The sequence below is a fragment of the Crocuta crocuta genome, unplaced genomic scaffold, assembly GCF_008692635.1.
Source record: "Crocuta crocuta isolate KB4526 unplaced genomic scaffold, BGI_CrCroc_1.0 scaffold138, whole genome shotgun sequence".
NCBI classification, from domain to species: Eukaryota; Metazoa; Chordata; class Mammalia; order Carnivora; family Hyaenidae; genus Crocuta; species Crocuta crocuta.
Window position 1 is genome coordinate 1,426,521 of NW_027532585.1, and position 12,951 is coordinate 1,439,471.

Here is a 12,951-nt window from a genome sequence, read left to right on the forward strand (position 1 = left end):
CATCCTGGGGGATCTGTTCCAGCTTTCCTGAAAAATGGAACCGGCTGCTTGTGCTGGCTCCAGGGCCGTTTTCATGACCACACCTCTTCCCGTGCTGTTGTATGTGCCTGGACGGCCCAGGCTCGTGCCTGCTGCTCCTGGTTCGGCCCAGCTTTCAGGGCCCTGCGATCCTGCCTCGTGGGAGCTTCCAGGAAGTCAGCCTGCTCCCTGTCACCCCCGAACCCAATACACCTACAGTGCACCCCCCTGCTCTGTCTCCCATGGTGGCTGCATGTCCTTTCACGGTCACTCCCCGTGGGCTCTGTCCAGCCCCTCCTTGGGTTAGGGTGAACTTCCCCTTCACCGCTCTGCCCACTCCAGCCCAGTCTACCTAGTTTTCTGGAAGTATCCCAGTGGTGGCTCTGTTGGTGCTCAGAGGGGGGCGGTTCCCACAGGAAGGGACAGGGCAGGGGATCGGGCAGCAACAGAAGAATGGGATGTAGGAAGAGGATTTGGAGTCTCAGACAGATGTGCTGCATGTGGATTTTCACAACTGCTAAAAGCTGGCAGAGGTTTCTAGACTGCAAGAGACAGAAGGCAGCCCGCCAGGCTCCGCGTGACGTTCTCTCTGCTCACAGCTGTCCCACAATGACAGAGTGGGCAAGGTTAGGGGTCAGGAATCCAGCCTTCCATCTTATGGTCCGAGCCCAGCTCCTGCCAGGCAGCAGTGCTCGGACGGAGAGGGAGAGGGAGCCCCTGAGTCACGACCGGGGTCTGCAGCACCCTCTAGACGGACAAGTCCTTGCCCCTGTCATTCTTCCTTCAATCACCCTGAAAGGGTGGCAACACTGCCACCTTCTTACAGTTGAGGCTCCGGTGATAACGGTGGCCAAGGTCAGGCAGCCAGTTGGCGGGACACGCTGTTCCCAGCTCCCTTCCCCCAGATTTCAGGTGCTGTACACATCAGCCAAGTGGGTTCAGAGGTATAAAGTTTCAGGAGAGTTCCTCCACTGGCCGGGGCGGCTCCAGCAGGCCCTCTGAAATGTGTCGGCATTTCTCAAAGCACAAACTTCGATCAGATTCTTCCCATCCCCTGAACTAACCTACCTTGGAGGCTTGCTAGAACACTTCCTCTGGGATGGCTTCCTAGCTGCTTGACAGGACACAGCCCCCTGTCCCTGGCCTACTCTTGGCAAAGATCAGCCACTTAAGATGAGCAAGGGCCTGTGGCTCAATTACCTTCCCAACTGACACGCCTGCTACAAGACAACCAGGAAGCAAACAGTACCGGTCATTTTCCACAATCAGACTGAGAAACCTCATTTCTTGAGCCCCCCACCCTTCCATAACGGGTCTGTGCAGACTTCCGCTTGGCCAGTTCCCCCCTGAGCTTTTCCCTTTGATTACACTGCAGACTCATCCATGTTTCACGTCCAGTTCCCATTCCACGTCCCGGTTCATCTGCGTGGATGTGAAGTCCTAGCATTAGTCACCGTCACTCCCCTGGCCCGGGACTCTGTCCCCCCCCAAGAGGATATTCACACACGTGCACACCCGACAGATTCACAGCAGCAGCAGTGGTGCCTACCACGGGCTTAGCACAGGGAGTTTCTCATCTTGGAGCCTGCCTGAAGGACGGTGGGTAAGAAATGACAGTGAATGTCAAAGACTGGATGAGAAATGACAGTGAATGTCAAAGACTGGAGTGAAGCCAGGGTCTTACCAGGGCAGAACACGTTAGGAGGTGGTTGGAGTGAAGATTTGCTTTAAAAGTGTTGATACGAAACGGCTCTTGGATTTAAACTTTTCTATCGAATGATGGCTTTGATCTCAGAATTGTCAGGAATAAAACCAAGGTCACCTCAGGTGGTACAAGTTGAGTGTGGTTTCCTAGATCCACCACCTTGGGAATCGGGGCCCGGGGCCAGATGGGAGGGAGCCGAAACAGCTTTCTGTACGGAGGTGTTCTTGTGCTCCTGGTCACAGAAAAACTGCACATGACTTCATACTGATGGGTGCCCAACAGGGTGGCGGGACACCTGAAATTTCATCACAAGGAAGCACTTGGGACCTTGAGTAGGAGTGGGTCAACGTTTGCCTCTACAGAGCCAGACATTTCCATACTTTAGGCTTTTCAGGCCATATGGTCTCTGCCGCATCTGCTCAACTCCACTGGATGAAGACAATGAATGAAGCCACAGACAATGAACAGATGGGCACGACTGTGTCCCGGTAAAACTCTGTTTACAAAATAGGCAGCGAGGGGCGCCTGGGTGGCTCAGTCAGTTGAGCATCCAACTTCGGCTCAGGTCATGATCTCAGTTCGTGGGTTCAAGCCCCGTGTCCGGCTCTGTGCTGACAGCTCAGAGCCTGGAGCTGCTTCAGATTCTGTGTCTCCCTCTCTCTGCCCCTCCCTGCTCATGCTCTGTCTCTCTCTCCCCCTAAAACAAATAAACATTAAATAAAGATTTTAAAAAATCCAGCAACACCTTAAAGTGCCCTCAATCTAAAGTGCCTTTAAACTTTACTGGACAGTTCTTTGATTCACAAACCATCTGGAGTCCGTCAAGTCAGTTACAAGGACGTGACCCAGCGCCCTGCTGGCTGGAGCGCCGCACAGCCTCTGCCCACAGGACCCCTGCTGCCGCACGGTGACAGATTGGCACCTCAGCCCCTGACGTGGGCCTCGCACCGCCGCCAAGGAGAATGAGCTGTCGCGGATGATCAGAGCTCACGAACCCTGAACAGAGCACTGTCCTCACGAGAGGTGGCGTGTGCAGGCAGTAGCCAGACGAGAGGGGAACTGGATTCGTGCGAGGGTCTGTTCCGTGGAGGACCTCTGACCAGAGCGGCAGGGAGGGGCCGGAGGCGTGTACAGATGCTGCTGTGGTGTGTGTTCCAGAAGGATGAAATGCCCTCCCGCCACCGCAAAGCAGTGAACACACTCAGAGCAAGGCAGCAAGGCCATGGGGAGGCCCGGGGCGGCCGGCGTCGGCAGAACAGCAGCCGCGGGGCAGGGAAGGGGGGGTGAGCGGCACGCTAGGGCCCTGCAGAGGGGCACCCGGGGCCTTCCTCCCGCAAGAGCCCTGCCTCCCAGGCCAGAGCTGCAGAGGGAAGGGCCAAGGCCCGGATGGAGCTCCTGGGGGCACAGGCACGGGCAGGTGTCATCCGGGGAAGCCTCCTTAGTGACGCATCGGTAACAGGCTCCTAAAGATCCTTCATGGAAAGAGAAGCGGAAGTGCAGGCTGACTACGAAGGTGATTTAGCCTTGTTGGCTCTTGACCCTGAATGCTCACCAGACGTGAGTGTGGTCACAGCTCAGCTCCAGCCGACGAGGTCACCAGGGAAAGGGGACCCCAGGTTCTGTTTGGAATGGGGCTTTCAGGTGTATGTTGAGGAGCCAGGGCTCTGTCTCATCGCGAGGAGTACCGACGGCTGTCCCACCCGGCTGGCCCGCGACAGACCAGGCCCTCGGCCCTCCGTGCGTAACGGGTTCTCCCCGCGCCGCTGGGCCTGGCCGTGCTCTCCTCCACTCCCACAGGCAGGCAGGGGCTCATTACTTAGTTGCCGACCTCAAATCCAAAGCATATTTACTTTTCAAAATGCCCCACTCTGCAGTACGATTTCTAATTTTTCCTCTCTGCTTACTAAGGCCAGCATTCAATTTTCCCTTAGCTAGCTGATGGCTGAATAAACAAAATATATGTGGACAATCATTTAATTAATAACATACAGAGAGCTGTGTTTGCCCATGGCCTTCAGGTATTCAGATGTAACCTGCCTACAGGACAGATGAATGGATCCTGTATTTCTTCTAGAACCTTTAGCCAAACTGCCAGCCTCGGAACAAGCATTCCTGGGACGGGTCCATCCTCTCCACGGATCTCAGTTCCTTGTTGGAGGGAACCAGATTGATACCTAAGGGTGGAGGCCATGATTCGATCTGAACACCATACATGGACCTCCAGGAGGGACGACAGAATGCCACCTCCAAGAGCTGCATGCTGGGCTGATCCCTCGCGAACTCGGAGGCACACGTGCCCAGAGTGCGGGCGCTCGGTCCAGTCCTGTGCCACGCCCCGGAATTCCTACAGGCTGGCATCTCTGGGCTCAGCCGGCAGCCTGGACTCTGCAGCGTGAGCACCTGACTGACTCCTGCGAATGCGACACGGCCCCTGACCTCGCGCCCCGCAGCTCAGGGGACACAAATGCCTGGCAGGGACCTCTTTTATTTATCATTTCTGTAAGTCACAGAGAGCAATAATTTTTAATCACCCCAGCTCACATATTTCAGTTATCGGACAAACACAAAGACAGAAAGTTAAAGCACAGGCACTTTGAAAAGGAGGTTACTGTCATGCATCCGAGGAGGAGTTCAAATTCAAAATACCCGAGACCCCACATAGTAGAATAAAACATATGCTTAAAATTTCCCTATGAGCTTATTGGCCTAAAATTACAAAATTTAGCCACTGCTAAAGTAGAGAATCAACAGCGCTGTGTTCTCAAGATAAGAAACAAGGAATGCTTTGGTAAAGTCATCTTTCCTGTTTAAATATTTCTGCTCTGTCCCTTGAATGGCTGTGTATAAACACAGGCATGGCACATACTTGAGAATAAGTCTCACCAACTTCTCTCACTACTAGATTTTCTAAACACCTTTACATTTAGTCAATGAGAAAAGCAATTCAATCACTGGAATTTTAAGTTTAAAAAAATTAAAAGTATTTCCAGGGACTCTTAAAGTTGTCCCCCAAAGTATAAAAGGTTACACACCCTTTCAAAATCCGAAGCGCTCACGTCTTTTTCTGAGATCAACACCGGATGTGGAAGTTGCTTCTGACAACACACGTGCTCATCCGCTGCTGTGCACGTGAGCAGCGCCTGGGACCCCAGCGGGGACGCTGTCCTCCACAGTCTGGACCGTGACCGTGAGCGCGGCCAGGCCAACCCCCTGCCCCGCCCCGCTTACGAGGTCAGGCTCCCGAGCACACATGGACCTGTCACCCTTCAGTCCGCTCGGGCCTGGGGGACGCCAGCTCCTTCAGTAAGTCTCTGCCAGCTGCCCCAGCTTTTGAGGCAAAGAGAACCGCCCCCTGCTTGAAACCGAGGTTCTTCAGACTCCGGGCATAATCTGCGTATATAGCAGAGATGAGTTTCTGTAAACCACAGTTAAGGAAAACAAGGGCAGAAAAAGCTGTGATTCTATCCCAGCAGCTCCCACGGGCAGGAACGACAGACCAGCTCCATGGGGGGCTGCTCAGAAGGGACGAGGGTGCCCAGGGGAGGGTGCCAGCGCAGCCACCCTTCCCTGGGGGAGGGGGCCTTCTCGCTGGGGGAGGGGAAGTCTGAGTACAAAGCTGTTCCTTCTAAGGAAGATCCGACCAAATCCTCCGAGACTCTCTCAAAGCCTAACGCAACTGAAGACTAGGAAAAGAAAGGGAAGACGGAAGAGCACCCCGTCTGGCATCTGACAGGCCCGGAGGTGGGGTGGTTTGGGGGCAGATCCAGCTCAGCAAAGAGGGTCCAATGCTGAAGCCCTCCCTGAGGCAAGAGCTCCAGCTACCCTGGGGGTGCTGGGTTTTCTGACAGCCCTGCTCCCTTGCGCTGACATTCCAAATGGCCCCTTCCAACTAGAGCCAAGTTCACCAGTGCCTGGAGGAANGTAACTCAAGAGAAGGTGTGAGGAGAACAAGTGGGGCCCAATCTTTTCAAAGAAAAACGTGTGACTCAAGTGACGCCAGAAGTAAACGTTCCTGCTTACAGGCAGGCCACTGTGACCTCCCTGCTTAACATAACTTCAAGGCGTCATCATGGCTCCACAGTAGACTGTCGCTTTGGGAACAATGTCTTTTTTACTTATTCCAGAACGTGTATTCCAGGTAAATATATGCATTTTATTCCATGGGCCGCATTCTTTTAAACAGCACCAGTTTAAAGCAGCACTACGGCTCCTGGACCTGTCCTACGTTACTTCTTCTAAGTTCCAACAAGCCTTCCCAGAACCCAGAGTCCGTCCCTCCCAGCCCTTCCTGCCTCCCCGTCCATCCAGGGCTGACGCCAGCGACGCAGCCACCCTCCTCCTGATCCTTCCCTCTCATTTCTCCTCCTTCCTGACTTCGGCGAATCTGAGTACGGACCTTCGAAGAGCCCACTCACGCCACTTCCCCCCCGTCAGATCATCCGCCCAGCAAAGGATATCTGTGTCCTCGGTGACTTGGACCACACCGTACGTGAGACAAGCTTCCACAAACAGGGCAGCTCTATCGAAGTATCTCATGCTGCTCAAGAGAACAAAGTGAGTTCAAGCTTTGTGATTTATGGCAGTTGGGGGTGGACCCCCTCAAAGGTGTATTTCTGTACAAAGATTTGTACCCATTCTCCCTGGAAACCTAAGTCCCGGTAAGTTATGCGAGTACCTGCCAATCTCTGGCTCATAGAGGAAGCAGGGGACAATACTCGTGTCCCCACCCCCAGGCTCTTTTTAATTAACATTTACAAAAACTGTGAAATAGTTGAAATACACATGAATCTGCAGAGATAAGACAAGCCACGTACCCACTGGCCAGATTTAACACGGAAATTTTTTTGCCATATTGGTCCCAACCTCCCTTAGTTTTAAATGTCCTGGAAGGGACACATATTATCTTCAGAGGGGACATCAACCGCACACTGTCACCCTTCCTGCTGCTCTCCGGCCTTCATCTTAGTCACTCTATTCAAAGCTGAATTAAGTTTACTTATTTGAGAGAGAAAGCACACACGTGAGTGGCGGGGAGGGTCAGAGAGAGAGGAGAGAGAATCCCAAGCAGGCTCTGCTCTGTCAGCACAAAGCCCACCTTGGGACTCAAACCCACGAATCGTGAGACCGTGACCGGAGCTGAAATCAGGAGTGGATGCTTAACCGGCTGAGCCACCAGGCGCCCCTTTGATACTGTTCTCAAGCATACGGTAGCTGTGAGGTTTGGCTGGTACGCTGGCAGGAGCACAGAGCTCCCAGAGCCGATGAAGATGAGGAACCATGGACCGTTCCGGTCCCTGCAGGCGTTTATAAGCCTAAACCGTAAGCTTCTCCTTTCACCCCACACGGCGAGTGCTCCGTCCACACAGCAGAGCCTCAAGAGAGCACGGAGCAGTCGGTCACCCCGACTCGCCACGAAGCACTCCGGGCGTACCTGTGAAGGGTCTCGGCCACGCTGGAGAAGCAGCCCAGGGAGAGGAGGACCAGGAGGGCCTTTGACTTCTGGTTGACTTGTGGAGAGCACAGGTGGTCAACCCACCTCTTTAAAACATCAGCGCACTCCTCAGAACTTAAACGGACCTGAGAAAGAGGCCCACGTTAAGAACAAAGACGTCCTGCCCTATGTAATAAACCGGGGACGTGATCACAACGGGACGCGAGGCCTGGCGCTGCTGGCACGCTGCGCTGACGCTGCCCCTTGCCGTGGACGGCGGCGGCAACCCCAGTCCGAGGAGCTGAGGGCCTGGCAGGCCCGGGGCCGGAGGCGGGGCTCGCACCCCTGCAGGGCAGGNCTGCCTTCACTTAACTGCTACCACAACGATCCATTTTTCAGTAAGAAGAAATATAATGCGCACTCATAAAGAACGGGGGCGTTGGAGCTGTAAGAAAACATTTGCACAGCAGCTCTGTGGCCAAAAATCGCTTCTAAATCAAGAGTCGAAAAGTTCAAGGCTGAACTTTCTATCCCAAACGCTCAAGGCACCTACTGGATGACCTACCTTCGCCAGCCAGGCAGCCCGGTTCCACTCGCCGTATGTCTGCAGGTAGCGGCAGGCGTCCGCGGCCTTGTCGATCAGGCAGAGCAGCTGCACGCCCTCTGGAAGACAGGACGGCGGCNTCTTCACTTAAATTTCAACATGAAATACCAAAAGAGAGTTTTACAACGTTACCACTCAAGGACAACGTTACCGCCGGAGGGGGCAGTGCCAACACAGGGCAGGAAGCGAACGGGGACAGCGCGGGCTACCGCCCTCGCCTCCCCTGTGTCGCCGGCCCGCTGCCCTGGTAAGTGTCGGCAGCACCTCTTTCCCACTTAAAATGTGTTCTGGTTCAGACGATTAAGAGATACGGTCATCGTGTGAGTAGCTAGTGGTCACTGCCTGTTTTTCGGCAGCATATATAAAAATGCGAGAACTATCTTGATAATCGAATGCTCTGCTGGGAACGGGCGGGATTTTCGGGAACTGACCATTCCACCCACACGGCGTGCCTTACCTGCCAACTTGCCGTTGGCAATCATGTTAGTGGCCACCAGCTTAATGGTGCTCTGGGAGGGGCCTGACGAGGTGACGGTTGTGACCAAACAGGCTTTCAGTGAGTCACAGTAATAATGCTGGTTATCCGCACTTGTTTCCAACAGCAACTGCACGGCTCTGTCTGTCTAATGAGAGAAACCGTTCTTCTAATTATGAGACCATTTCCTTCCAACATAATCTTATTGAACTCATAACCTGGAACACTACAGTTTATAGCTGAAAGACCTTCCTTTTCAAAACTTGCTTGTCATTGCTTTGTTTGTACACAAAAACAACAGCGTCTCCCACTGCTTCTTTGAAACAAAGGTAAAACCACAGTCTGGCTTATGCAAATGCTCACGAAACTGCTTATTCTAGCTGTGCATCCATCAAATTCTGAGACACAAAACCAAACCACACCAAAACAGGTAGGTCTCATCCGGCACTAATAGAAGTCAAAATTGGAAGCTGGTCAACCAGATTTTTGCTTTCTCACAATTTTTGTCGGTCTTATTTTGAAAGAAAGCCTCAATTTACATGTATACTTTCAGAGAAATACGATGATCCATCTAGCCATTTGTGTATGTGTGAGAGATCTAACGTGACAGCTGAAATACTAATCAAATAGCAGCTCCATGAAACATGAGAAAAGTTGTAAAAGTTGACATACCTGACCCAAGAGAAGTAGCTGGTCTGTACATTTCCTTGTATGATCATAAGTTGACCGCTTTACTTCCTGTAGATTAACCCTTTCCAGCTGAAATTTCTAGAGTAGGGAAAAAAAAAAAAAGAAACCAGAGCCTAGATTATAAGACTTGAATTAGATTTTACCATACTTAATAAAATCATTTTGCAAATATTATTTTGATGTCTGACATTCCTAGATAATCAACTTCCTAGAAATCCAAAAATTTAATAAGAATTTGATTAGAAAAATTCTTGAAATGAAGTCTCATTAGTGTGCAGGTTTGCCTTTTACAGAAACGGGGCCTCAGGTGGAGCTGGTTGAAAGCCTTTTGGGGTTCTGAGTATTAAAGTTCTCTACTGCAGTGAGAATGTTACGAAGCCACTGTTTTTTGTTTTTGTTTTTTTTTAAAATTTATTTCTCAGAGAGAGAGAGAGAGAGACACAGTGTGAGCAGGGGAAGATCAGAGAGAGAGGCAGACACAGAATCCGAAACAGGCTCCAGGCTCTGAGCTAGCCGCCAGCACAGAGCCCGATGTGGGGCTCAAACCCACAAACCGTGAGATCATGACCTGAGGTGAAGTCGGACGCTTCACTGACTGAGCCACCCAGGCACCCCATGAAGCCACTGTTCTATACACATCACAGCAAATTCAGATCGAGTGCAAGAAATATTTGTTATTTATAGAAAATCAAACGAGAGAAATTAAAATGAATCTTCTAAGTTAACAATTTTAAGACAAGAAAAAAATTAAAGACTCAATAATAAAATTCTAATGTGTATTTAAAAATTCAGTAAGCATTTAGGAGATTTCCAAGGTCCGAGTCAGGCCGTTTTTAGACAGAGTGCCCACGCACACATTTCTATCATATGACCTTAACTCAGCTGGAACATCTCCCAAGTTTAAGATACTTGTAACGATGCGAGTAACCGAGATGAGGGTGTTGACTACGCGGGACATAACACCTGGAAATAGGCATTTTCGCAGAGCACGTCATAACAGATGTCCAGCGGGTTGTTCACTGTGTCCCGCGGCGCGGCTTCTCCAGCGGCGGGGCTGCCGGCTGGCCTGCCCCGGGCCGAGCTGTGCAGGTAGTGCGCAGCGACGGTCCAGAAGTGCAGCTCCGACTCGTCGCCGTACAGCCTAAGAAGGGGGACACCGAAGTCACGCTGAGCCCACACGGCAGACTTGGGTGTGGCCAGGGGCCCCCCTCAGTAGCCTTAAGAGCACTGTCACGTGAAGGACAGGGCAGGGAGAAAGAGCAAGGAGCAGGGTCTCCACAGCCCCGTCCCTGGGCCTCACACACTGCAGGTGGCTGAGCGCACAGCCCGCTCCAAGCCCTGACCTCCCTCTGTGCTGTGGGAAGAGCACGGCCACGGTTCTGAAGCCTGGGCAATGATTTACCCGGTTTGCCATTCGCATACCGTTTAATCTGGACCCCAGCTTCACATTAAAGAAGAAATTCCTCTGGGAAAACTGGCTAAATAAAGTATGGAAATAATTGCAATTTATTCTCTGGGGAGTGGATGGAAGAAGGGTCTTGTGTGTGACAGCCCCGCCGTACAGTGAGGAAGGTACAGTTTACTGCTTCTAAATACAATTTATCAGTGTATCTGACACACACCCTTTCTACCTGATACTTAAAATATATATTTTATTTTTTAATGTTTTTAAATTTATTTTGAGAAAGAGACAGTGCGAGCAGGGAAGGGGCAGAGAGAGAGGGAGACACAGAATCTGAAACAGGCTCTGAGCTGTCAGCATGGAGCCCAGCACAGGGCTTGAACTCGTGAACCACAATATCATGAACTGAGCCAAAGTTGGCCACTTAACCAAGTGAGCCACCCAGGCGCCCCTAAAACATGTATTTTTAAAAGGTGTTTGTAGGAGGCAATCTTTTCGATAGAAAAGGCCTAGATCTCATATTAAAAATGTAATTTTTTTCCTATTTGTATTACTTGTCTCAAAATTCATTGTAAATCAAATCTAAAGGATGAACTGATATGATGTTCTAAAGTGTGAAAGGGTTTGGTCTTAAATAAAAACTCTTAATAAGAGAAATGAGTTAATCTGAAATTCTTGGTCTCTTACACAGAGCATTCCAGTGTTACCTTGAAACAAGCAGGCATCTCTGCAGGAGAGTGAATTCCGGATCGAGCAAGAGTTTCTTTATGTCACTGCAAACGGGAACCCAGACAAAGGCAAGGCAAAATTTTTGACTCAAACAACAGAGGAGGTAAATCACTATACTCTTGAAAGGGAAAAGCACTCAATACTATTAATCTACTTAAAGTTTTGTTATTCCTTAAATATTTTGTTCTTTTTGAACTAGGGAGTATGCGTAGAAGGAAGTTATTTGCCACGACGCTCAAAGTACAAGTGCTTTTCTTTTCTTTTAAAATTTTTTACACGTATTTATTTCTGAGAGACAGAGTAATACACAGCGTGAGCTGGGGAGGGGCAGAGAGAAGGAGACACAGAATCTGAAACAGGCTCCAGGCTCTGAGCTGTCAGCACAGAGCCTGACGTGGGGCTCGAACCCACGAACCATGAGATCGTGACCTGACCTGAAGTAGGACGCTCAACCGACCGAGCCCCCCAGGCGCCCCTCGTACAAGTGCTTTTCTAAGGCATAGAGCAGTCTAGGCTTGGAGAACCAGTACCTGTCACCCACCACAGGGCTCGAGGCTCTGACTTGGCTTACTCACTGGCAACAGTTCAGCTCGTTGCTTTGAAAACATGAACAGCTGCCTAACGATAGGAACAAGGTCACTGTTGATAAAATAATTTTGCTAACCATCAGGAACAGTACACACTTTAGGAAAGATACCTTCAAAAACTGTTCCAAAAAAAAAAAAAATACTTAAGGAAAAAGAGCCAGGTTTTTAGCAGTTGGCATTTCTATAATAGCTACATATAGAAAATTCACACATCAAGGGGGAAAAGAGGTCCTTCAAATCCTTCCTTTTCCACTTAAATACAAATGTTAACTTTTGGATATAGAAAACAGTAATTACTTTAAATCTAGCATCAATAAAACAGGAGAAATTTATTAAATGTTGTAATTACACAGGACAGATTCTAAGATTGAAAATGTATCATGTTTTATCAAGAACTCCTGGTGGACCCATACTTTCCTACTTCCTTCGCGATGGTATTTCCAGTGCATACTTCCAAATGCCCTTGGCTTTAGGGAGCACGTGAGGTTCTTAGAGTTGTATGCATGCGGCACTGGACACAGAGAACTTATTTTAGAAAAGGAGATGCCACATGAAAACCACCCTGTGCATGACCTCTAGAGCGCAGTTTCGCAGGGCACCGCTGGTGGAGGTGGGCGGAGCTACAAGATGCTCATGCCACAGCGACCATTCCTGCCCTGACCAGAGACCACAGTGCCCTGATGCTTATGGACCTGGCAACCGTAGATGTTGTCCCTGTAACTATTAAGTAACTATATTTCTGCAAAACAAAGATTCTCAAGGGAGATAAACCTCTGTGAACAGAATGGTCTCTCCTTGGGGCTACTAATAGTTTCTAAAACACAACTTACTTTAACTTCAAAAAGCCTAAATTGTAATGTTTTCTTTCTCATAGTCTTATCTTTTCATAAAGTGTAGCTGGAGTGCTTACTTTGACAATGAATTCAGCTGCTCTTGAAGGAGATTCTTTATTTCTTCATTTTCTGGATAATCACTATACAGAAAAGATTTGGAGTCAGCTCATTCTCTTACACATGTAATACAACCATGTATGTCTTCACCAGAAAAACGTATAAATAACCTCTTTGCAATAGCTGGTTTAGAGAGCTGATTACAGACCAAACAGCAACTACTCAAGAACCCACCAACCACCTTTCGTGTCTGCTTTTATCTTTAGTTAAAACAAACCAAACAAAAACAAGTAAAGAAAGTCTCTCTGGCTTTCAAGAAACCAGAAAATTTATCAGTGGGCTCTAAAAACTATCATTTTAGATTCAAGTTAATAATGAACCTAGCAATGACTAAAGGAATCTGTTCTTTCTGCTCTGCAA

General features: G+C 49.8%; 1 protein-coding gene across 1 annotated transcript in view; it reads right to left on the reverse strand.

The window, feature by feature from the left end:
• Nucleotides 1-4,188: 4,188 nt before the first annotated feature.
• WDR11 (WD repeat domain 11) overlaps nucleotides 4,189-12,951 on the reverse strand; it is a 60,022-nt gene continuing 51,259 nt past the window's right edge. Inside the window, exons 21-29 of the mRNA XM_077779498.1 lie at nucleotides 12,552-12,614; nucleotides 11,033-11,098; nucleotides 9,887-10,064; nucleotides 8,906-9,001; nucleotides 8,216-8,381; nucleotides 7,720-7,817; nucleotides 7,155-7,300; nucleotides 6,180-6,260; nucleotides 4,189-5,139 (exon numbers count right to left, since the gene is read on the reverse strand). Coding sequence (XP_077635624.1) covers nucleotides 4,983-5,139; nucleotides 6,180-6,260; nucleotides 7,155-7,300; nucleotides 7,720-7,817; nucleotides 8,216-8,381; nucleotides 8,906-9,001; nucleotides 9,887-10,064; nucleotides 11,033-11,098; nucleotides 12,552-12,614 — 1,051 coding nt within the window. The 3' untranslated portion in view covers nucleotides 4,189-4,982. The remainder of the gene's footprint in view (nucleotides 5,140-6,179; nucleotides 6,261-7,154; nucleotides 7,301-7,719; nucleotides 7,818-8,215; nucleotides 8,382-8,905; nucleotides 9,002-9,886; nucleotides 10,065-11,032; nucleotides 11,099-12,551; nucleotides 12,615-12,951) is intronic.